At 43.8% G+C, this 27158-nt stretch overlaps 1 protein-coding gene across 2 annotated transcripts; it reads right to left on the bottom strand.

The window, feature by feature from the left end:
* Positions 1-16795: 16795 nt before the first annotated feature.
* Positions 16796-25592, bottom strand: LOC311146865 (carbonic anhydrase-like). 2 transcript variants are annotated; one of them, XR_014614718.1, is made up of 8 exons: positions 24887-25547; positions 24362-24559; positions 23468-23586; positions 23263-23355; positions 23080-23142; positions 22809-22964; positions 18872-19261; positions 17691-18642 (listed from the first exon to the last, which is right to left on the bottom strand). XR_014614718.1 is itself a non-coding variant. In XM_084183480.1 (7 exons), exons 1-7 carry the CDS (start codon positions 24918-24920, stop codon positions 19142-19144), a joined length of 783 nt encoding a protein of 260 aa, XP_084039606.1. In that variant the 5' UTR covers positions 24921-25592; the 3' UTR covers positions 16796-19141. The 2 variants fall into 2 exon arrangements, 1 of the variants encoding a protein (XP_084039606.1); XM_084183480.1 differs by having other exon boundaries at positions 16796-19261; positions 24887-25592.
* Between the last annotated feature and the right edge of the window lie 1566 nt (positions 25593-27158).

Genomic DNA, 27158 nt, shown 5'->3' with positions numbered 1-27158 from the left:
TGATCTCACTCTCCGAGGCTGAATTGAGTAAGGTCTTTAATTAACCAGGTCAACATTCGCAAGGCCGCGGGGCCATACGCTATTCCAGAGCGCGTTCTCAGAGCATGCACAGATCAGTTGGCAGGCATATTCACAGTCATTTTCAACCTTGTTCCAGTCTGTAATCTCCACAAGATGACTACCATCATTCCTGTTCCCAAGAACTCTAAGGCTTCATGCCACGTTGACTACCACCCTGTAGCTCACATCTGTAATCATGAAGTGCTTTGAAAGGCTGGTTATGGCACACATCAACTTACATTTTACATTTTAGTCATTTAGCAGACGCTCTTATCCAGAGCGACTTACAGTTAGTGAGTGCATACATTTTCATACTTCATAATCCTATACACCCTAGACCCACTCCAATTTGCATACCGCCCCAACAGATCCATAGCCGACACAATCTCAATTGCACTTCACACTGGCCTCACCCACCTAGATAAGAAGAATACCTAGGTGAGAATGCTGTTCATTGACTACAGTTCAGCGTTCAACACCATTGTCCCGTCCAAGCTCGTCACCAAGCTTAGGACCCTGGGACTGAACAACTCTCTCTGCAACTGGATCCTGGACTTCCTGACGGGCCGAACCCAGTTGGTGAGGGTAGGCAACATCACCTCCGCAATGCTGACCCTCAACACAGGGGCCCCACAGGGAGACACTTATCTCCCTCACTAACTTTAAGCATCAGTTGTCAGAGCACCTTACCGATCACTGCACCTGTACACAGCCCATCTGAAATTAGCCCGCCCAACTACCTCATCCCTATATTGTTATTTATTTTGCTCATTTGTACCCCAGTATCTCTATTTGCACATCATCTCTTGCACATCTATCATTCCAGTGTTAATACTAATTGTAATTATTTTTCACTATAGCCTATTTATTGCCTTACCTCCATAACTTGCTACATTTGCACACACTGTATATATATATATTCTGTTGTATTTTTGACTTTATGTTTTGTTTTACCCCATATGTAACTCTGTGTTGTTTTTATCGCACTGCTTTGCTTTATCTTGGCCAGGTCGCAGTTGTAAATGAGAACTTGTTCTCAACTGGCTTACCTGGTTAAATAAAGGTTAAATAAAAAATAAATGTGCTTAGTCCCCTCCTGTACTCCCTGTCAACAGCACCACCCTAGATCACATGGTGCTACAGAGGGTGGTGCGGACAGCCCAGTACATCACTGGGACCGAGCTCCCTTCCATCCAGTACCTCTATATCAGGCGGTGTGAAAGGAAGGCTCTGAAAATCATTAAAGACTCCAGCCACCAAGCCATAGACGGTGTTCTCTCTGCTTCCGCATGGCAAGTGGTACCGGTGCATCAAGTCTGACACAAACAGGCTCCTGAACAGCTTATATTCCCAAGCCATAAGACTGCTAAATAGCTAACAGAATGGCTACACGGACTGAGTTGACCCTTGTATTTAATTATTATTTTTGCACTGTCTCTATACACACTCAGAGGACTCTACACACTCACATTGACACCAACATACACATAACATGCACACAAATTTACACTGACTCTACACACAGGCACACACACTCACATACAATCATCATTTACGCTGCTGCTACCCGGTTTATCATATATCCTGATGCCTAGTCACCTTACCCCTATACATACAGTATCTACCTCCATCACTCCAGTATCCCTGCACATTGTAAATATGATATTGGAACTGACCCTGTATATAGCTTCTTACTTTCTCGTATGTTGTTATTATTTATTTTATGTTTTTGTTCTACCTTATGTTATTTTTAGTACTACATTGATATTGATTGCTGCATTGGGTATGGAGCTTGCAAGAAAGGCACTTAACTTTAAAACTTGAAACTTGAAAAACCACATCTAAAGATACTGCAAAAACCACAGGCGTTTTGTGACTAACTGTACTCTTCAAGTCTTGCTACCCCAGTTTTCTTCACCCAGTATCTTTAGTTGGCAACCAGGTCCAATGTGTCTGTGAGTGATAATCATATTGAATACTTGCCTGTTGCACTGCATGGAGATCTAATACATGCTGTGGAAATGTTAGTACTATAGTCCCAGCTAACTGCTGTACTTGGATAACTATTTAAATCATGCCCTTAAACTGGTCAATGGTGCGTAGGCTCATCTGTAATCCAGGTCACAAGCATGCCTCTGGAGAACTCCTGACACATATCCCAGGATACAGATGATAAAAGTGATAGAAATTAACATATACATTCATACAAATCTTAGAAGTAATCAAACATTTATGAGAAAAACAGGAATATGAGGATTATTAGTAGATATTAGATAGAAATGTCTGTAAAATAAGGTTATGCTTCAAAACCAGACTAATTCTCATAAATTACACTAGAGCTATAGGCCTACTATAAATTGTTTGGAAAATGGTTCGATGGACCTTTATATTTGATGCATTCTACCTAGTATGTATTAGATGGCTTCTATTCAACAGACTACGTTTTGCCTGTTTTGCTTGTTTACAGTAAAACAATGATCCTGTTATCCTGGGTCCTGTGAATAATTTTTTTATTCTCCGATTCATGCAGTTGCCATGGCTATGAGAGAGAGAGAGAGAGAGAGAGAGAGAGAGAGAGAGAGAGAGAGAGAGAGAGAGAGAGAGAGAGAGAGAGAGAGAGAGAGAGAGAGAGAGAGAGAGAGAGAGAGAGAGAGAGAGAGAGAGAGAGAGAGAGAGAGAGAGAGAGAGAGAGAGAGAGAGAGAGAGACGCAGGCAGGCTCTGGGGTCTCTCTCGTCCATCCAGCCATCGTGCTAAATGTGGTGAAGTGCGGTGATTCACAGTGACACTCTCAGGGCATCCCAGTGCCAGCCAGGCCTGGAGAGCGGAGCAGGCAGCCTGGATGCCAGAGGCCCCATCAATACTCCTTTTATTGTCTGACAAAGGCTCACACAACCACAGTGTTCCCTTAATGAGGGATCCTCTCCTTCTGGGCCATCCAAAGGGAGTTCTCCCTGAGCACCCTGCCAACTCTGAAGAGAGAGAGACTGCACTTCATATACTGTAGAGCAGGGGAACTCTCTCTGAAAATAGTCTGCTATTCCAAATGGTTCCTATCATCTTGAACATATTTTCCATTATTAGGATAATACCTAGTGATGTTATTGGACAGTGCTACGATAATGTATGCTGTTGTAAATGATAATGTAATGATGATGCATGTTGCATTACACTACAAAAAGTAGAATACACGTCACTAAACTGGCTGTTTGCAGCGACAGAGGGATTTATGTTAAAAACAATCAAGTCTCAATCCCCAGGGTAGCTCATTAGTTTAAACAGTCTTTAGGTGAGTGCCTACTGAAATATGTCTCCCAGAACTATAGATTTACTGTACTTTGGTCTTATGAGACCATCTAAATTGATAAGCTTTCCTTGTTGTCTATGTTGTTGATTTGGTAGGTTTATTGGTAAATTAGACATGCGGTTCATTAGAAGCCCATTTTGACTACAGGAACAGGTGTGAAGTGATGTTTAGCAGCTTTCAAACACACCTGTTTCATTTACTGGTCTCAGGGGCCTGAATGTAGATGTGGCTACAGCGTAGATTGAGCAAGGAGGAAGGCAGGAAAGTTCAACGGGCTAACTATGATCAGTGTAGTGACTTCTGACTAACACATGTTACCATGGCAGTAATCTAACATTTTGACAAGAAATGTGAGTTTGTTCACCAGGATATTCAAACCAGTTGCATCAAATCCATATTTTAGAGCTAAAGTCTTGGTCCCACTAGCCTAATTTACATATTCAAGACTATTCCTACCTAGCTATGCTCCCTCTCCCCCTGATAACACTAGTTTCTCTGTAATTATGTTCTTAGAACCTCCCTCTCGGTACACCGTGGCAGAGAGAAGTGTAGAGGGGAGACCGCACCCTCCAACCCAGCCAGACCTGATACACAGACAGGCAGACAGACTGAGGACAGGTCTAACGGGTCAGGGGAGGAGAGACGCCATGTGTTGAATAATAAAAAATATATACACTTGGTGACTCTGCATGGGAATGGAGGCAGGTATGTCCTCTGGTAGTCAGAGAATAGAAATGACGTCAGACAAACCCACTGCACTTAAACTTAGATTATCAAGTCATGAGTTGTCATTTGCCAATGCATCTTAGGGATTGACATTAAGGCATGCCCTATTGCCTGGTGCAAGTGAACTGAGCCGTAGCGCAAATTAAGCCTGCTCTGAGGTTGCCCCAGTGGGCAGGTGATAAAAAAAAAGGTGAACATAACCAAACTGCAAAGATTTCCAGTAGCCTAAAACTGATCTTTCTGGTTCCTCCCCATTGTTTAAGTGAAAGGCAGGCAATATTTGGCACTTCTGCGTGTAAATAGCTCATTTACATTTTCGTGATCATAATTTTATGGTAACCAAAAAATACTCCTGAACTCAGACACCCAAATACCGGTTGGTTGAAACAGCCATATGTCGAGAGAGTGACAGTGACCTCTCAGTAAGAGATTAAGCCCTGTTCAGTTATACACAAAAGAGTGAGGTCCTGCTTTTGCTTATTTTCTAAATATAGCATTTATATTACCCCTTTAGAACTGCAATGAACTTCCCTTCAAAGTTTATGACATGTATCCAAAGGACACACAATACTATAAAATAAAATTAATAATAATCCTAAAAAAATGTAGAATAGGAGTTATTGTATTCCGCCAAGGATTCTTTGTATTCCAAGCTCAGCACATTGGTGAGGCTTGAATAAGCTTATAAGCTTAAGACAGGAAAACCTGTAATATATTGTCAATGTGTTCTGACTTACCTCACATATGACTGCTGATGACTGGTGAAGCAGGCTGCTGTCACGATCGTCGAACAGAGATGAGGACCAAGGCGCAGCGTTGCAGGCAAACATACTCTTTAATTAGAGACACGATCAAAAACAACAAACGATACGTGACAGTTCACGGTCTAACATAAACAGACTAGAAACAAGATCCCACAAACTCTGTGGGGAAACAGGCTGCTAAAGTATGGTTCTCAATCAGAGACAACAAGCAACAGCTGAATCACGTTGCCTTGAGAACCACACTGGCCAACATAGACAAACAATACTAGAATGTGAAACCTAGAACAAAACACATATACTTTACACACCCTGGCTCAACATATTAGAGTCCCCAGAGCCAGGGCGTGACAGTACCCCCCCTAAAGGCGCGGACTCTGACCGCGCCCACCAAATACCACAGGGGAGGGACCGGGTGGGCACTCCGCTTAGGCGGCGGATCCGGCTCCGGGCCTGATCCCCGCTCCCTCTCCAACCCCCCAAAGTACCCCTGGTCCGGTCTGGCCCCGCTGGCCGGAGCTGGACTGCACACTGGTGGAGCGGATTGCTCTAGCTCCGGCGTGAAGCATCTGACCGGTGCCGGACCAGCCACCAGTGGAACAGGCACGGGCCGTGCCGGACTGACGACGCACACCACTGGCTTGGTGTGGGGAGCAGGAGCGGGCCAAGCCGGCCTGACGAAACGCACCACTGACTTGGTGCGGGGAGCAGGAACGGGCCGAGCCGGGCTGACGAAGCGCACCACTGACTTGGTGCAGGGAGCAGGAACGGGCCGAGCTGGGCTGACGAAGCGCACCACTGACTTGGTGCGGGGAGCAGGAACGGGCCGAGCTGGGCTGACGAAACGCACCACTGACTTGGTGCGGGGAGCAGGAATGGGCCGGACCGGCCTGACGACGCGCACCACTGACTTGGTGCGGGGAGCCGGAACGGGCCGAGCTGGGCTGACGAAACGCACCACTGACTTGGTGCGGGGAGCAGGAGCGGGCCGGATCGGGCTGGCGACGCGCACCGTAGACTTGGTGCGAGTGGCAGGAACAGGCCGGACCGTACTGGGAACACACACCACTGGCCCTACGTGGGGATCAGGAACAGGCCGGACCGGACTGGCAACACACGCCAGTACCTCTCGCCGTGCCTCTACATCCTCCTTCCCCCTGGTGACCAGTGACTCCCGTAACCTGGCGGCCTCCTGCTGCCCCGTCGTCCACGGCGTTAGCCCCCCCCTAAAAAATGTATGGGCTTCACTCCTACCCGTGGACCAGGTCTCCATGCTTCTTGCCAGCCTTTCGCCCTTCTGCCTCCACGTCAAGCCCCTCTCTTCCTCACATGGCTTGACCCAGTCGAGGAGGCGAAGGAGATCCGCTAGAGATCTCTCAGGTGCTGGCTCCTGGACTTGCTGCTTGGTCCAGTCTTGGTGGGATCTTCTGTCACGATCGTCGAACAGAGATGAGGACCAAGGCGCAGCGTTGCAGGCAAACATACTCTTTAATTAGAGACACGATCAAAAACAACAAACGATACGTGACAGTTCACGGTCTAACATAAACAGACTAGAAACAAGATCCCACAAACTCTGTGGGGAAACAGGCTGCTAAAGTATGGTTCTCAATCAGAGACAACAAGCAACAGCTGAATCACGTTGCCTCTGATTGAGAACCACACTGGGCAACATAGACAAACAATACTAGAATGTGAAACCTAGAACAAAACACATATACTTTACACACCCTGGCTCAACATATTAGAGTCCCCAGAGCCAGGGCGTGACAGCTACAGTGGCAATATTTCTGTCCCCAAGTTGTCTAGACACCTGGACCGTTTATTTGTGGTTTGGAAACATGCATGAAAATTGCTGAATATGTAGGCCTTTGTGCAATGTGAAGATTAGTAAAGGTGCATGGAGAGTTGGGAATTAATTCCTTTCTACTTCCATTTCATTTCAACCTACCTGGAAGAAACTGAATCTGATATTTATCCTTAATTAAATCCCTTACTGAATTCAATGGCATGTCTGTTTGGTGTTGGCTAGTGGCTACTGCTATAAAAAAAGCCCTGAATCAGACTACTTTTTGTTTCATCAAGACACTGGTTTGTGTCTTGGCAGCTCAAGTTTCAAGTTTGTTGTCCTGCTCTTTTGTACGTTTTGCTGAGCTTATTTCACTCAATCTTATATTCTTTTAGCTTTACAACTTTTTTGTTAATCAAACTCAACCTTATAAAGCATAATGATCACCATAAATCTTATAAAAACAATGTTACAGTAATTTATAATTTTTCTCACATACTGTAGCTGAATACTGATTTGCTGAATGGCCACAAACTGTACAACACCCTGCAATTCACATCTAAAATAAACTGAAGCATCAAATTTGTCACTGTGCGTAGGAAGCATTGCAAGTAGAGACAGTGTAGAGATTCCTCCTCTCAAGCAGTTTTTGTCTATATTGCCCTCATGAAATCAGGGATAGAGAGGAAAGCTTTGAAATCTCTTTTTATCTCCCATTTCCTCTTTTCCATCTGCATTCACCCTTCCTCCAATTTATCTAATTTTATCCATATTATCCCCTGTTCTCGCTCACACTCTTCTCTCCTCTCTCTATTTCATATATCTTCTCCATGCTTTTTTCTCTCTGTACATGCTCTCAATTATTCCATTTACTCTCTTCTCTTCTCCATTCCCTCTCCCTGCCCTCCCCCTCTCCTCTCTACATTTCTGCACTCTGGACAGCATGCTCATCCTTGTTCCTCTACATAGAGACAGATTCAGTAACACCAGCTCTAATGTTGTAAACAAATGACCGTGGAGAAAAATACAGTACAGTACAGTACGGGCAAACATCACTTGCATTTTCATCTCATATATACATTTTATTGTGGTTGTTTATACATACAGTGCATTCGAAAAGTATTCAGACCTCTTGACTTTTTCCACATTTTGTTACGTTACAGCCTTATTCTAAAATTGATTAAATTAGTTTTTTTCCTCATCAATCTTTACACAATACCCCATAATGACAAAGTGAAAACAGGTTTTTAGAAATGTTTGCAAATAGATTAAAAATAAAAAACTGAAAAATCACATTTACATAAGTATTCAGACCCTTTACTCAGTACATTGTTGAAGCACCTTTGGCAGCGATTACAGCCTCGAGTCTTCTTGGGTATGACGCTACAAGCTTGGCACACCTGTATTTGGGGAGTTTCTCCCATTATTTTCTGCAGTTCCTCTCAAGCTCTATCAGGTTGGATGGGGTGTGCCACTCTAGACGTGACGCTTGGCATTCAGGCCAAAGAGTTCAATCTTGGATTCATCAGACCAGATAATCTTGTTTCTCATGGTCTGAGAGTCCTTTAGGTGCCTTTTGGCAAACTCCAAGCGAGCTGTCATGTGCCTTTTACTGAGGAGTGGCTTCCGTCTGGCCACTCTACCACTCTACCATAAAGGCCTGATTGGTGGAGTGCTGCAGAGATGGTTGTCCTTCTGGAAGGTTATCACATCTGCACAGAGGAACTCTGGGGCTCTTGGTCACCTCCCTGACCAAGGCCCTTCTCCCCCGATTGCTCAGTTTGGCCGGGCGGCCAGCTCTTGGAAGAGTCTTGGTGGTTCCAAACGTCTTCCATTTAAGAATGATGGAAGCCACTGTGTTCTTGGGGACCATCAATTCTGCAGACATTTTTTGGTACCCTTCCTCAGATCTGTGCCTCGATACAATCCTGCGGACAATTCCTTCAACCTCATGGCTTGGTTTTTGCTCTGACATGCACTGTCAACTGTGGGACCTTATATAGACGGGTGTGTACCTTTCCAAATCATGTCCAATCAATTGAATTTACCACAGGTGGACTCCAATAAAGTTGTAGAAACATCTCAAGGATGATCAATGGAAACAGGATGCACCTGAGCTCAATTTCGAGTATCATAGCAAAGGGTCTGAATACTTATGTAAAATGATTGCAAATATGTAGAGGGAGTCGAAAAGAGAACACACAAAAGGCTATTGTATGAAACACCTGTCTCCGGATTACATCTTGTATATGCGACCAATAAAATTGTATTTTTCTACTACTACTACTACTACTACTACTACTACTACAGGGCTACAATTACTATTCCTACCACAACTGCAGTCACTACTTCTCCTGCTAGTACCCCATGAAGGCTACTCTCCCCACTGCTCTTTCTAATACAGTCACTACCAGTGGTTAGAACCAAAATGATTTTCCAATAATTTCGTTCTGAACAAAACCATTATGTTTTTCATTCCGTTTCACTGTTCCAACCAGCAAAATAAAGTTCTGAACCGGTTCGAAACCCCCAAAAAGTACCGGTTTATATTGTTCCTTTCTGTTCCTTTTTAAACCTCTGAAATCATATTTTTTTTACATTTAGCTCATCATTAAATTACTTCACCAATCAATGAGGATAGAGCAGCTTGCTATGGAGCAGGTAAACTATTTAATTTGTATAGCAAATGTCACGATCGCTGAAGGAAGTGGACCAATGCGCAGCGCGATAAGTGAACATACTTTATTTATTTATTTCACCACACGAAACAAAACAACAAAACGATAACGTGAAGTCCTTGGTTACCTACACAAACCAACACGGAACAAGATCCCACAAACACTGTGGCCAAACAGGCTGCCTAAGTATGGTTCCCAATCAGAGACAACAAGCAACAGCTGATTCACGTTGCCTCTGATTGAGAACCACACCGGCCAACCTAGAAACAAATAACTAGATAATGAACCTAGAAACAAAACAAATAGAAACAACACACCCTGGCTCAACATAACAGAGTCCCAGAGCCAGGGCGTGACAGTACCCCCCCCCCCCTCGGAGGCGGTTCCGGCTCCGGGCTTGACCACCACCCTCCGTAGCTCCCCTGGTCCGGTCTGGCCCCGCTGGCTGGAGCTGGACTGGACATCGGTGGAGCGGATTGCTTAGGCTCCGATGTGGAGCAGCTGACCGGTACCTGACCAGGCACCGGTGACCCAGGCACGGGCTGTGCCGGACTGACGACGCGCACCACAGGCTTGGTGCGGGGAGCAGCAACGGGCCAGACCGGGCTGACGACGCGCACCACAGGCTTGGTGCGGGGAGCAGGAACGGGCCGGACCGGGCTGGCGACGCGCACCACAGGTTGGTGCGAGGGGCAGGAACAGGCCGGACCGGGCTGACGAAGCGCACCACAGGCTTGGTGCGGGGAGCAGGAATGGGCCGGACCGGGCTGGCGACGCGCACCACAGGTTGGTGCGAGGGGCAGGAACAGGCCGGACCGGGCTGGCGACGTGCACCACAGGCTTGGTGCGAGGGGCAGGAACATGCCGGACCGGGCTGGCGACGCGCACCACAGGCTCGGTGCGAGGGACAGGAACAAGCAGGACCGTACTGGGGACACACACCACTGGCCCTACGCGGGGATCAGGAACGGGCCGGGCCGGACCGGACTGGAAACACACCCCAGTACCTCTCGCCGTGCCTCTACATTCTCCTTCCCCCTGGTGACCAGTGACTCCCGTAACCTGGCGGCCTCCTTTGCCAACCCGCTGAACCACTCTATCCCGGCCTCCTGCTGCCCCGTCGTCCACGGCGTGAGCCCCCCCTAAAAATTTTCTGGGCGTCTCTCCTCCCCGTGGGCCAGGCCTCCATGGCTCTCGCCAGACTCTCGCTCCTCTGCTCCCAAGTCCAGACTCTCTCCTCCTCACGCTGCTTGACCCAGTCGAGGTTGATATTCATTAGAGTCCTCTCTGGCGTTGGCTCCTGGACACGCTGCTTGGTCCAGTTATGGTGGGATCTTCTGTCACGATCGCTGAAGGAAGTGGACCAATGCGCAGCGCGATAAGTGAACATACTTTATTTATTTCACCACACGAAACAAAACAACAAAACGATAACGCGAAGTCCTTGGTTACCTACACAAACCAACACGGAACAAGATCCCACAAACACTGTGGCCAAACAGGCTGCCTAAGTATGGTTCCCAATCAGAGACAACAAGCAACAGCTGATTCACATTGCCTCTGATTGAGAACCACACCGGCCAACCTAGAAACAAATAACTAGATAAAGAACCTAGAAACAAAACAAATAGAAACAACACACCCTGGCTCAACATAACAGAGTCCCAGAGCCAGGGCGTGACAGTACCCCCCCCCCAAAGGCGCGGACTGCGACCGCGCCAAACATAAATCGAACAGGGAAGGGCCGGGTGGGCATTCCTCCTCGGAGGCGGTTCCGGCTCCGGGCTTGACCACCACCCTCCGTAGCTCCCCTGGTCCGGTCTGGCCCCGCTGGCTGGAGCTGGACTGGACATCGGTGGAGCGGATTGCTTAGGCTCCGATGTGGAGCAGCTGACCGGTACCTGACCAGGCACCGGTGACCCAGGCACGGGCTGTGCCGGACTGACGACGCGCACCACAGGCTTGGTGCGGGGAGCAGCAACGGGCCGGACCGGGCTGACGATGCGCACCACAGGCTTGGTGCGGGGAGCAGGGACGGGCCGAACCAGGCTGACGAAGCGCACCACAGGCTTGGTGCGGGGAGCAGGGATGGGCCGAACCGGGCTGACGAAGCGCACCACAGGCTTGGTGCGGGGAGCAGGAACGGGCCGGACCGGGCTGGCGACGCGCACCACAGGCTTGGTGCGAGGGGCAGGAACAGGCCGGACCGGGCTGGCGACGCGCACCACAGGCTTGGTGCGAGGGGCAGGAACATTCCGGACCGGGCTGGCGACGCGCACCACAGGCTCGGTGCGAGGGACAGGAACAAGCAGGACCGTACTGGGGACACACACCACTGGCCCTACGCGGGGATCAGGAACGGGCCGGGCCGGACCGGACTGGAAACACACCCCAGTACCTCTCGCCGTGCCTCTACATTCTCCTTCCCCCTGGTGACCAGTGACTCCCGTAACCTGGCGGCCTCCTTTGCCAACCCGCTGAACCACTCTATCCCGGCCTCCTGCTGCCCCGTCGTCCACGGCGTGAGCCCCCCCTAAAAATTTTCTGGGCGTCTCTCCTCCCCGTGGGCCAGGCCTCCATGGCTCTCGCCAGACTCTCGCTCCTCTGCTCCCAAGTCCAGACTCTCTCCTCCTCACGCTGCTTGACCCAGTCGAGGTTGATATTCATTAGAGTCCTCTCTGGCGTTGGATCCTGGACACGCTGCTTGGTCCAGTTATGGTGGGATCTTCTGTCACGATCGCTGAAGGAAGTGGACCAATGCGCAGCGCGATAAGTGAACATACTTTATTTATTTCACCACACGAAACAAAACAACAAAACGATAACGCGAAGTCCTTGGTTACCTACACAAACCAACACGGAACAAGATCCCACAAACACTGTGGCCAAACAGGCTGCCTAAGTATGGTTCCCAATCAGAGACAACAAGCAACAGCTGATTCACGTTGCCTCTGATTGAGAACCACACCGGCCAACCTAGAAACAAATAACTAGATAAAGAACCTAGAAACAAAACACATAGAAACAACACACCCTGGCTCAACATAACAGAGTCCCAGAGCCAGGGCGTGACAGCAAAGTTGTTAAGAGAAAATTGTTTCCAATGACTATGGACAGACCAGTGTCGGGCGCGAGATGCAACTGAAATTTTGCGGAGGGCAGAGCGTGAGAGAGGTTAGCGGAAGCTTGGCTTGAAGCACTGGGCATCTTGTTATGACATGCATTATCTGAATTAATCACACAGAATTATACCAACGGAGGAGCGGCTTCTAGTTGGCTTAAAGTTGGACCAGAACAAACATTAGCTAGCTAATAAGCTTGTGTGTGCAGAGCAGCACCATAATTAAAAACACATCTTACATTTTTGTAGTTAATAAATCAAATGTGAAACGTGATAACTATATCTCTCTCCCTAATTTCTGAATCACGCTTGGAACGTCGTCAGTAGGGGGAGGGGCAGGTAGCCTGCAAATACGCACACACACTGGAAAATATTTCCAGCTGGCAGGCAAATGGTGGAATACATTTCAGAGTGACAGAGTGAGGGCTTTGCATAGGCGCAATGTTGAGAGTGTTGTGGGACTGGAAAAAATGCCGGTTCGGTTCCGGAAGAGTATAGATCACTTTCGTTTCCGGTTCTGATTCTGTTCCTCTAATCATTTTAATTTAGTTGTTTTCCAGTTTTCGGTTTTGTTCCCTGGACCAGTTCCAAACCCTGGTCACTGCTACACTAGCCTCAATTTTAGTACAAAACTTTTTTTACCCTCACTTCCCCATTCATTTTGGCAGAATGCAGGCTTCAACATTCTAAATGGAAATCACTGCTACAAAACTAAAACATTTTGAGATCTTGTAAACACATTCTATGGCTTATGATGCTGTAGTACTCACCCTACCGTACTATGCAAACCCACTACAGTTACTCATCACATGTGCTTCTGACAGTTGTTATAGACTGGGTGTTAACATTTGTACATCATGTTTTTGCAAAGAGAAAGGATAAAAGGATATTGCGATAGACAGTGGGGTCCGGAATGATTGGATACCTTGATAAAGATGAGCAAAAAAAGACTGTATAAAATAAATAATTCAAATACTGATGGTCCAAAAATGTAACATTTATATTATTTTATACTAATACAATTGCTCAGAGAAATACATTTGTTCAACAAGTAATAAAAAAAATCGCAACAAGATAGGGGTCAAAATGATTGGATCCCCTGTTTTCAATACCCCATCACCCTCCCCTTGCGAGTATGACGACACTGAGCCCTTTTCCTAAACGTTTTATGAGATTGGAGAACACATTGGGAGGGATCTTAGACCATTCATCCATACATAATCATTCCAGATCCTTGATATCCTTCGTCTGCGCTTATGGACTGCTCTCTTCTATTCAAACCAATGGGGTTCAAGTCTGGAGACTGAGAAGCCCATTGCAAAATTTTGATTTTGTGGTCAATTAACCATTTGGTCACATAAAAATGTTTTGAACATACTCAGCTCAGCTCAGTATTTGTATTATTTATTTTACACAGTCTTTTCAGTTCATCTTTATCAAGGGATCAAATAATTCCAGGCCCCCACTGTACCTTGCTTATATTGGTTCCTACTACTAGCTGCACAGTAATACAAACATTTTTGACAGATTACAGTAGTGTTCTTGCTGCATTATCACAAAGTTTTACTTGATGAAATCCAGTAAGATGCATCTGAAGTAAACAGTGTAAAACTGTCAATGCAATCTCCATACCTGGCCTAGGGGTGTGTTCTTGCCTGGAGCTGTGAGCGACCTCCATACCTGGCCTATTACATTTACATTTAACATTTAATTCATTTAGCAGACGCTCTTATCCAGAGCGACTTACAGTTTAGTCACATTATTATTATACTTTATTTTCTTTATTTTCATACCCCCTGTGGGATTCGAACCCACAACCCTGGCGTTGCAAACACCATGCTCTATCAACTGAGCTACATCCCTGCCGGCCATTCCCTCCCCTACCCTGGACGACGCTGGGCCAATTGCGCGCCGCCCCATGGGTCTCCCGGTCGCGGCCGGCTACGACAGAGCCTGGATTCGAACCAGGATCTCTAGTGGCACAGCTAGCACTGCGATGCAGTGCCTTAGACAACTGCGCCACTCGGGTGTGTTTGATGTGTTATTGCCTGGAGCTGTGAAACTGGTCATGCAATCTCCACACCTATCCTAGGGTGTGTTCTTGCCTTGAGCTGTGAAACTGCTCATGCGACTTCCATACCTGGTCTAAATGGTGTTCTGTGAAATTGTCATGTCCTGACAGAACTGTACCTTTCATGTACTGAGAAGGATCTGTGGGAAAATATTTCATATTTTCATATTTCAGCCAAGGAAAGAGACAGCAGATTAAAACATTTAATGAATTGCAAAATGCAAATAGCAACATTTGTTTTGTCTATACAACCTACCTGCACCAATTTAGAGCATATTAAATCTTCCTCTACTTCTGTGCTTTTTCAAATCTGAAATCAGAACAGGAATATATTCTACCAATCAAACGGTGCAGCTGTTTTAGTAACCAGATAACTGCTTTTCTTCCTAACTTTATGAAACAACTGTCATTTTGATCACTTTCCCAACAAGTTAGACAAAAACTTTAGATAATTTACACTGGCACTTCAAATTATGCCCAAATTAGGGCCAAATTCGAGCTGGCTCAAATGGCATTCTCAAATTCGAGCTGGCTCTAATGGCATTCTCAAATTCGAGCTGGGTCAAGGGAAACCCGAGCCAGCGCAGCCCAGTTTCACAACTGGTGCCAGCTCGATTAGAATTTGGGCTGGTGACGTCAATACTATGCAAACACCAAGCTGATCACTGCCCGATGCTGACAGAACGTTTAGCTAGCTCGTCTGGGCTTGTAACTGTTTCATGGAAAATCACCATCTAGTCATACTGTAGTTATTATTCTTTAGCACCCCACTCCTCTTACACTGTTTAAGCTAGAAATATCATTCAAACTTTAGACATGTACAAACATGTACAGTTGAAGTCGGAAGTTCACCAATTTGGACTATTTTGTGAATGTCCATTACATGAAATCCAAATAAAAATCCATTTAAATTACAGGTTGTAATACTTTTGCCAGGCACTGTATGATGTGTGTTAAATACTTTTTTGAAGGTTGACTGATTATGATGAGCAAATGCTAAGCTATTTTCCAGCTATGTGTGGCGCCATGCTTGTTGACATCATACAATGCATTCTGGTTGTCACGTAAGTGTCTGTCATACCAAAGACTGACTTATGGTGCTTTCTAGACAACTGGGAACTCTGTAAAATACGAGGTCAAATCATCAGTGATCTTCAGGTCGGAAGGTCGGAGCTCTAGAAAGAGGCCTGAGTTCCTGTGCTGGAATTCCGAGTTGGATGACCATTCAAAACGATTTTCCCCAGTCGGAGCTAGTTTTTTTCAGAGTTCCAAGTTGTCTTGAACGCACTGAAGTGGAAGTTGGAGATTTCCGAGATCCCAGTTCACAGTTGTTTTGAACGTGGCATCAGATTGTAACTATGGTACCTCAGGGTTGCCAGTTCAGACCCCCTTTCCAGGGATTTTATTTTTATTTAGCGTATAATCTTCTTCTGTGTTTGCCCCACATTCATCGATCAATCCCCCATCATAGTAATATTTCCTGCATCACATCCCCCCACGATACCTTCCCCGATTTCTATCTCCCATGGAGATACCCTCCCCACAAACCCCCCTAAAATGGTTTCATCCCTGTTTAGCTTTCGCGCTACGGTTAGGCTAGGCAGTAGGCTTGTATTTGGGGTGATGATCTGTGAGGTGATAACATTTTATTTGCTTAATGATTTGTCAAAAAATTTAAATGACTTGTCAAGTCATGTGCTCCGGTTCTTGTATACACTGTAACAAGTACATCAAAGATTTGTAATATGCTGAAAAGTGGCCAAACTAAGTTCATATTTTCAGGCAATGGGCGCAACCATGTGTATTTGCTTCTTATAGTGAATGGCATTCTGGGATTAGGGAGTTTTTACTTGTCAAACATAAACAAACATGACTGCCATCATAAAGAATTTAGCTGCTGTTAGCTTAGCTGACATCCATCTATTTTCTAAACAATATTACATGTCTCCCTTGTGCCCCATGTAGCTCAGTTGGTAGAGTATGGCGCTTGCAACGCCAGGGTTGTGGGTTCGATTCCCACGGGGGGCCAGTATGAAAATGTACGCACTCACTAAACTGTAAGTCGCTCTGTATAAGAGCGTCTGTAAAATGTAAATGCTCACCAGAGATGTGGTATATTGTAAGTCTAGCTGTTAGGTCGCTGACTCATGTTTTGTTTTTTGTCAGCGCAACCTGCTATTTAGACTGGTTTATGGAATGAGTTTGGCTGTGGATGTGTTCCATGTGATGTTTGGATGATGATGTTCGCATTTATCTTTTTCAATAAAAGGTGAAATTGACTAATACATTAGTGAATAACTTTATTTCACAGCAGTACAAAACATTGTTTTGATGCTTTTCAGAAAACAATGCTACTGTTCCAATCACATATTTGTGATGTTATGATGCAGGGACCAGTCAACAAGGGCCTTGGCAAATGGCCTTGGCAGCAGCTAATGGGGATCCTTAATAAATTCAAATAGACAACTACACTGAGTGTACAGAACATTAGGAACACCTTTCTAATATTGAGTTGCACTCCCTTTTGCCCTCAGAACAGCCTCAATTCATCAGGGCATGGACTCTACAAGGTGTCAAGCGTTCTACAGGGATGCTGGCCCATGTTGACTCCAATGCTTGCCACAGTTGTGTCAAGTTGGCTGGATGTCCTTTGGGTGGTGGACCATTCTTGATACACATGGGAAACTGTTGAGTTTGAAAAACCCAGCAGTGTTGCAGTTTTTGACACACTCAAACCGGTGCGCCTGGCACCTACTACCATACCTTGTTCAAAGACACTTAAATATTTTTTCTTGCCCATTCACCCTCTGAATGGAACAAATACACAATCCATGTCTCAATTGTCTCAAGGCTTAAAAATCCTTCTTTAACCTGTCTCTTCCCCTTCATCTACACTGATTGAAGTGGATTTAACAGGTGACATCAATAACGGATCATAGCTTTCACCTGGATTCACCTGGTCAGTCTATGTCATGGAAAGAGCAGGTGTTCTTAATGTTTTGTATACTCAGTGTATATTGTTCCAGACAATCTATTTACCAAAAATTATTCAGATCTGATCATTTGATTGTATTCACATTTCTTGAAATATGTAGAAAAACAGTAACCCCAAAGACGAAATATAGTATGATACAGAAATGGCTGTAGGTCACAAACGACAATGAGATTAATCATATATTAGGCATATTTCGGTTTAGAACAGGTCAAAGAACAATACTATATGCTTTTCAACATACATATGCTGAAGTCATTTTAATGATTTTTTCACATTTTCTCAAAATCCCAACTTCGATTCACACTGGAAGTATGATAATCTTAACATTTCAATGTGGCCTGTCTAGACACTTGTACCAACTATGTTGACACCAAATGCCATGCATTTACACCAAAATAATTTGTTCTGTGGCACATTTTGATATTGTACTAAATATAGTACAAGGAAGTGAATGGGTTAATGACATAAAGACATATTTCAGTTGGAGTGACTGTTGTTTGTACCACACAACTTGATTGATTAACTTGTCCTGAACCACAGAGGTGGAGAACCCATAGGTCATGACTGCAAAATAGGCCTTCTGTCCGTACTTAAAATGAAGATGTCTGACCATCAACAATGGGGTCTCTGTTTCCCTAGCTGGGTAAGGTTGATCCCACACAGCCAAAGGGCAACTGACATTTCTGTAGTGTGGTCATTCAATATACCTAAAAAATTGCAAAGCTTTCCAACAGATGTGTCATTCCACAAACATTGAGTTTATAAACGGTTACAGATATTGACAACACAGGATGTATATGTATAAAATGTCATACAATTTATTTCATTGATAAAATGCTCTTCCATCAAATTTGACATGACAATGCATGTCAGTGATTTCATTTCAGTGATGGACTTGGATGATATAATGACACCTCACCCAACATTTTCTTTCACTCTTGTGATTTTAAGACACAACGATAATGCACTGGAGTGACAGTAGGTAGGTACATTTTGAGTGAAAAATAAAAAAATAAAAAATACTTAAATTGCATCTCTTATTTTTGCCACCGACCTGTAATCTAAAGAGACAAAATCAAACAACACATTGATGACAATGTAGAGATACAATACAAAAATGGAAGGCATGTGGTCCTCTGTAGCTCAGCTGGTAGAGCACGGTGCTTGTAACGCCAAGGTAGTGGGTTCGATCTCCGGGACCACCCATACACAAAAATGTATGCACGCATGACTGTAAGTCGCTTTGGATAAAAGCGTCTGCTAAATGGCATATAATGTAAAGTGTTTAAGGATTAATTCAAGATTCCATCTCTTGCAAAGCCACTGTTTGTGCTTACTGAGATTTTAAAAAAAGAAAAAAAAAGCCCTGTAGTATTATACCATTAAATGCCTCTATCTCTGACTGACTGTCATCCATAAAGTGCAGGAGCTGCTGTCCATCCATTCCAGCGCATGCATCTCATCTGCACTGGCTCTTGTTATTAAATTGCATTGGTTTAGGTTTAAATTTCTGTTTTCTAGTATTTACTGATCATTTTATCAATGGTGTTAACAATTAGCAGATTCTGACAGCAATGCATAGGCTAAAATGGCACACGATGTATATATAATCTGGGGGAGAGGGATGGGGGCTGTTTACTTGAAGGACCGGCGGACCTTGCGTCCCTTGAGAGGCTGAGGGGGTCTGTAGTTGTCCTGCATGCAGCAATGTTCCTCTCCGTCCCCGCTGAACTTCAAGCTGCGGAATTGACCCATCTGTCGAGAGAGAGAGAGAGAGAGAGAGAGAGAGATACAATGGTTAGAATCAGAATGTCAACACTGCGGCCTTTGGCTCATGCTAAAGTGGTGGCTGTGGCTTACTGCTCTCCAAAAACGATTTCCTATATTTAGATCATATAATCCCTGAAACAATACCAAATGAGTACCAATGTTCCTATGGAGGTCTAACTGATCACAATGTAGAGTGTATTGAGTATAAAGAGTACAGGACACAATCACAGAGAGGAGAATAGAACAGTGTGCGCAACGACACCAGCATGCAGCAGGGGAACCTAAACCTCATGTGGCAAACCATGTGGGTCTCGCATTGGCCTGCACAGCCATATGCAATGGTATTAGCGCAAATCCCACAATGCCCACAATTGGAATCAAAGTAATCATCGACATCAATGGACAGCCATAAGCAAGTAAGCATAGAGAGTGTACATTTGTGTTACTATAAGCATGAAAATGTCTTCACTAAATTGCTATTACTATGCATACCATGACCATGAACGGCTGCAGAGTCTGTACAGTCTCATTTCCTAGTAAAAGTTCAAAATGTAGGTGTAGACAGTATCAATTGACACACTGTTCAACTTGCTCTCATTTACAGTGACATCTGAAATCACCAAACACTTCTGAAAGTGCATTCATTTCATTTATACTGTATTCTCACACTCTTTTGGCATGGGTCCTAGACCGTCCTACTGTATGTAGGTGAAAGGCTTTTTCCAACACAACATTGCATCAGTACTCTGTCAGAACTGTAAAACTCTCTCCACCCAAGTTATTGCTGCCTTGCACTACAGCTTAACTTTATCTCAGCAATGCATATGGCTGAATGTAGCCCTCCCTAAATTGACACTATCTTCATGATGACATATGTGAGACAGTGCTTTTGACTGCAGCTTTTTGAGCTTTCAGTAAACAAGTCTCCCTGGGGACCCATTTAAACGCTAGCTGGTGAAATTGGACTTCGGGATTTGATATCCCAAAGGCTCAGCATGGAGCTTCAATAATAAATCAAATCAAACTTTATTGGTGGCGTACACAGTTTAGCAGATGTTATAGCGGGTGCAGTGAAATGCTTGTGTTACTAGCTCCTAACAGTGCAGCAAAAATGTCAAACATGTACACAAATAATAATCAAAAACTTGAAATAAGAAATCACAAAGAAATCAGAATGAATTCAGTTAACAACCCAAATAACACTATCAGTAATCCAAATGCAATCTATGCACATACAGTGGGGAGAACAAGTATTTGATACACTGCCGATTTTGCAGGTTTTCCTACTTACAAAGCATGTAGAGGTCTGTAATTTTTATCATAGGTACACATAAGTATTTGATCACCTACCAACCAGTAAGAATTCCGGCCCTCACAGACCTGTTAGTTTTTCTTTAAGAAGCCCTCCTGTTCTCCACTCATTACCTGTATTAACTGCACCTGTTTGAACTCGTTACCTGTATAAAAGACACCTGTCCACAGACTCAATCAAACAGACTCCAACCTCTCCACAATGGCCAAGACCAGAGAGCTGTGTAAGGACATCAGGGATAAAATTGTTGACCTGCACAAGGCTGGGATTGGCTACAGGATAATAGGCAAGCAGCTTGGTGAGAAGGCAACAACTGTTGGCGCAATTATTAGAAAATGGAAGAAGTTCAAGATGACGGTCAATCACCCTCGGTCTGGGGCTCCATGCAAGATCTCACCTCCTGGGGCATCAGATGCCACTCCAGGACCTTGAGATGCTTCTTACGGAGCCACTCCTTAGTTGCCCTGGCTGTGTGTTTCAGGTCGTTGTCATGCTGGAAGACCCAGCCACGACCCATCTTCAATGCTCTTACTGAGGGAAGGAAAATGTTGGCCAAGATCTCGCAATACATGGCACCATCCATCCTCCCCTCAATACGGTGCAGTCGTCCTGTCCCCTTTGCAGAAAAGCATCCCCAAAGAATGATGTTTCCACCTCCATGCTTCACGGTTGGGATGGTGTTCTTGGGGTTGTACTCATCCTTCTTCTTCCTCCAAACACGGCGAGTGGAGTTTAGACCAAAAAGCTCAATTTTTGTCTCATCAGACCACATGACCTTTTCCCATTCCTCCTCTGGATCATCCAGATGGTCATTGGCAAACTTCAGACGGGCCTGGACATGCGCTGGCTTGAGCAGGCGGACCTTGCGTGCGCTGCAGGATTTTAATCCATGACGGCGTAGTGTGTTACTAATGGTTTTCTTTGAGACTGTGGTCCCAGCTCTCTTCATGTCATTGACCAGGTCCTGCCATGTAGTTCTGGGCTGATCCCTCACCTTCCACATGATCATTGATGCCCCACGAGGTGAGATCTTGCATGGACCCCCAGACCGAGGGTGATTGACCGTCATCTTGAACTTCTTCCATTTTCTAATAATTGCGCCAACAGTTGTTGCCTTCTCACCAAGCTGCTTGCCTATTGTCCTGTAGCCCATCCCAGCCTTGTGCAGGTCTACAATTGTATCCCTGATGTCCTTACACAGCTCTCTGGTCTTGGCCATTGCGGAGAGGTTGGAGTCTGTTTGATTGAGTGTGTGGACAGGTGTCTTTTATACAGGTAACGAGTTCAAACAGGTGCAGTTAATACAGGTAATGAGTGGAGAACAGGAGGGCTTCTTAAAGAAAAACTAACAGGTCTGTGAGAGCCAGAATTCTTACTGGTTGGTAGGTGATCAAATACTTATGTCATGCAATAAAATGCAAATTCATTACGTAAAAATCATACAGTGTGATTTTCTGGATTTTTGTTTTAGATTCCGTCTCTCATAGTTGAAGTGTACCTATGATAAAAATGACAGACCTCTACATGCTTTGTAAGTAGGAATACCTGCAAAATCGGCAGTGTATCAAATACTTGTTCTCCCCACTGTACATATACTTGTATACACCAAAAACATATACTAAGAATGATATGTACAGCAGTAGATACTGTATATTATAATGAGCTATGCCGAGAATACAGTGTATAAATAAACAGTGTAACAAAATGCAATGTACAGTAGTAAGTATATTAGAATGAACTATGTGAAGAATACAGTATATGAATACACAATGTGAAAAACAGTATAAAAGAAACAGTCCACTGTTTAATGTCTAATAATTGGGGAGGTGTCTGCTGTGTACAGTAGCTTACAGTATCTGTGTACTGTAGCAGATAATATGTTTGTTATTTCATGGTAGGAAGACAGATTGTCTTTGTAAATTATTTACAGACAGACTTTGGAAGTTCTAAGACCACATGGAGCAACAATGACTTATTTAGGCCATGATATAAGGAAATAACATACCTTTACTACATTAAGCATTACATGCTTGGCATATTAATATGGGTGTAGGCTACTTTCATAGATGGTGGGCTACTCAAATATGTTACTAAATAAGCACTATGGGCCACTCAGGTAATGTAATCTAAAGTGATAGCGGGCAAGTCTTGACCCTCCCTGTTTTAAGTGAATGGCTAAAACTTCTCTGACAATGAAGGTGCTGTGTAAAATTACTGTACCTGGGTACGGCTGACACTGATTGATTCCTTCAGGATGATCCAGGTGACACTCTCCAGCAGAGGGGGAGTGGTCAGGGAGCCATTGTATGTCCAGTAGTCCAGTGAGTCAGGCAGCAGAGTTTGGGCGTCAAAGTTGGAAAATGTAGTTTGCTTCCCCTATAGAAGACAAACATTGTGATGTATACATAATGTTTAAACAAAGTCTTACTTCAACATTCCCATCCAATTCCCACTACAGCTAAATTTGAGTAGCAGTCCATTTTGATTTCACCTTTGATTTGATGGCCTCCAGAGCATCCAGAACCTTTTGTAGTCTGGGGTTTGCAGCACCAATCTATAGGAAACAAGAATTCACACAGTCAAACAAGGGAATTAGGCTACTTAAATTAAATTAGAAGGAAACATAAAAAGCATATTAACTAATTAAAACATATAAATCGTATTAGATCTGTACCTTCAGAAACACTCCAACTACAGCAAGACCATCAGGTTGGCTAACAGCTTCACCAAAGCTGGGATACTTGGTGTTCCAGTGCACAAGATGGAGCTTTAAAAACAGAAAGAAGATATGTCAGGTTTAGCTCAGGTAGCCAATCAAAATACTGATCTGAAGCCATACAGCTTGTCCTGTTGTAAAATATAGGTATAGAACAGCCTACCTCACATGGGAACTTGATTCTATTGACGGTGTGCTCAGAGCCCCTGTAATCACTGGCTCCCCAGTGGAAGTGGAACTGCTTCAGCCTGTATGTGCCGGTGATGGGGCCTCCGGTCATTGCTGTGAGCAGGAACGCATGCACGCACACACACAGACACACACACACACACACACACACATTTTTTATGTTGCTCTTCAAATTTTGTGTCCAAATGCAGACAAATGACAGATGATTACTAGTCATCTACTACAGTTACAGGCGGTTGCATTTGTATTGCTTTAAGGCATTGTAAGTGCAGGGACATTCGCCTGCTGATATGGTCCCTATCAACTCAAAAGGAAAAGGAACACGTTGGGAAGCATTACCGCAATATGCTTACTTCATAAATGATTATCATGATCGTAAAATACACTACCATAAAGTAACGATAAGGTAGGGTAGGAAACATTCATTTTGAATAATCTAGTCTGCAGACAGGTGTGCTTGCTTCCCGGCACTACAACAATAGACAACAACCCGACAACTGACGTCTTTTCAAACCTTTATAGATAATGAACACCTGCCTGCTCTCAAGTCACCTGTCAATATTATCTACTGCACAGCAGCCTATTTGCACAATGGACAAAGACATTGCATCCAGGAAATTAATTCACCACTGTGTTTGATATTTGTTTGTCGCACAGCCACTATAAGTTAATATGTAACCAGTTTGCAGCAACCCTCATTCTCTTGTTGCCACTTCCCTTTACTATTCCACTTTTCACCTTACTGAATCCCCCCCTCAGAACCCATCAGAATGTAACTTGTATAAAAAATGAAGGTCATATTTTGTGAAGTGAGACATTGAGATAATAATGTAATGTATATGATTATTATATTAATTCTAAGGCTTACTTGAACTGTCAGTATCATCCAAAAAGCCAACTTGGAAGGAATGGCCATTGTTCAGAATGTCTGTGGAGTTGGATGGGTCATACTTCAGATTGAGGGGCTTCAGAGCAGAATCGTAGGATGCTTGGCCAGTAATAATATTAATAGGAGACTGCCTGGGTCCATTAGCAATGGGGAAGCCCTTAAACCACTTGTCAGGTCCTATGGTAGAAAAAACAGAGGACAAAGTCAAACAGAGGAAACATACAAATGTATCATTCACTCTATTCTAAACAGTCCAATTATGTGTTCTCACAGATACATTCATAAATGTATGATAATAACCTAACAATGTAGGGCTAATTATGCATTTATTAACAGTAACACACCAGAAAATATTAACACTTATTTACAGCAGTTATTTATTTACGATAAGAAATGTATTGAGATACTCTTCCATGCAACAAAATCATGCAACTGTTGCAATTTACAGTTTCAACTAGTAGTTCCAAAAGTGGAGTCAGCATCAGATGATACTGATTGCCTCACCGTCAGATGGTCCATATCCCCAGCCATGAGACATGACTATTGACTTGTGCTCCTATAATCCCTTTCAAATGGTTAGACCTTGATGCAAGGATCCAGTTTGTGATACCCTTGAAACAAGTGACAGGGATTAGGCTATATAGACTTCCCCTCCTGTCAGTGGTCCTGTACTTCAAGTGGGTGGGTTATGCCTCGTGGCGTCATCACAGCAGGTGTTCAAGGAGAATCATTACATGAACCGCATCACACCACGTTCCTTTGGTCCCATTCACTTTGGAGCGCATCGCTCTGTCAGTCGACCTTGTCTCAGATGGTGAGAATGAAGGACAACCTGTTGAGTGAGTGCGCACACTCACAGCCGAGTGCATTCCAGGCAATATAGTCTTGCCAAAAGCTTTGCTGTTAGTAAATTACACACATTTTATGTGCGATTCCTTCAGCATGGTCACCTCTGAGAGAGTTTTATAGTGATATACCGAAATAGATGTTTCTTTCTTCTGTTAGCGAGGCATGCCAGTTTCACTGACCTTGGGCTCTTCGACGTAGTAGAAGACGTAGCCTGTCGTATGTGAGATGTGAAAAGAGCAGAATGGACAAGATGGAAAACGAGTCTGCAAATCAAACCGCAATGCATTAAGTATTTTCCATGAACTGCCCATGTCCCTTTGAAGCCAGCGTCCTGTCAGCATAAAAACCTAACATCTTAAGCGCAATAGACTCTTCCTCTCCAGCGCTTAAAGGGGCCAAGACAATTGGACGTCAGTCACCAGTAGTAGGCCTACAGGTAACTAGATTTGGCACACGATTTACCCAGATGTGCATGAATAATTTGGCAAAGCTTGTTTTTATGCGCCTACCAGTATATTGGTCACTTTATAACATAGGCTAATAAGAGATGTCATTTGGAATGAGTTGTCTAATATGAAACAAGTGCTAATGAATTATACATTACATTTTGTTGGTAATGTGACGAATAGTTTTTGGTAAATCAAAATATTTCTTTAAATGCTTTTTTACATTGTTTGTATATTTTAATCATTAATGGACATCTGGATATTGTAGGATTTTGCTTTATGCCAAATCCAAGAAAATGTAATGTGCACTTGCTTCCATCTACTGGTACAATGATGTATCACAGACATTGGCTTTCGCATAGGCCTACTCTCTTCTTAGCAATGACTACAGCATGTGTCAGTTGCTGGGTATTGCTTCTTGACAGATAATTCTTCCCAAACTTTAACAAGGTGACGCAGGTGAGTTAAATAATCATGAATAGGCTATATGTGGAATCATACCAGTTGTGCAGTAAGCATATCGTTTATTTTCATGACATTTCTATACCAGAAAAACTCAAAACAGACAATGCAGAAACCTTGATTAGAAAATAAATCAACATTTCACTATCATTTTGATGATATCCCATTCCCTTGTGGTGAATGTAAATTAGCATATTTATCATATTATGACACAATCACACATCTGTTGTGCCAGTTCTTTATTTAGAAACACATTGATGTGTTTTATGTAAGCCCTGATTGGATCCCCATATTTGACAGTTGTTTCTCAACATGTAGCTAGTCTTTTTATATATTTTGTGTCACTGACACACATACTCAATGCCAACACATCATTTTGTGCATTTTGACTTGCAAAGGCTGGATGAGATGATCCATGATTCACACAGTACAAAACATCTTGAAAGTAGGAAGTAGAATGTCTGTTTTAAGAAAATACTATTTAAATTATGCTTCAGCATCCTTTTAACTGTCTTCTTTAATTTTTTTTGCCATCACATACAGACACTTTTGTTGGGGTGCAGCATAGTTTGTTTCAGCAATTATAGCTATTTTTAACTGTAAGATTTACATTGTCAAGTCATATTAGGGCAAATCATACTGTGACTCATCTTATTTAGATACATCTTATTAGGTACACAAAGAAACAAAAGGCATGCATAATGTCCAAACTTCCATCCAAAGAAAGACAGAAATAGTCCAAAGTTGTGTAGAAACATTTACATAAAAGAGAGGCTCTCCTCTGTAATTAGTTGTACTTGTATTGATATCACCACACACACTCAGTACTATTACGAGAGCTTAGGACTATAAGGTTCTATCTGCATTTTTGTCGAAATTGAGTTATTGACATAGCCTTCTGTTCAATGTTCTCTACCTAAACTCAGCAAAAAAAGAAATGTCCTCTCACTGTCAACTGCGTTTATTTTCAGCAAACTTAACATGCGTAAATATTTGTATGAACTTAACAAGATTCAACA

Source organism: Coregonus lavaretus (assembly GCF_964263955.1).
Source record: "Coregonus lavaretus genome assembly, chromosome: 19".
Lineage (NCBI taxonomy): Eukaryota > Metazoa > Chordata > Actinopteri > Salmoniformes > Salmonidae > Coregonus > Coregonus lavaretus.
Note: the sequence above shows the minus strand (reverse complement) of the source record. Positions and strands in the feature narration are given on the sequence as shown.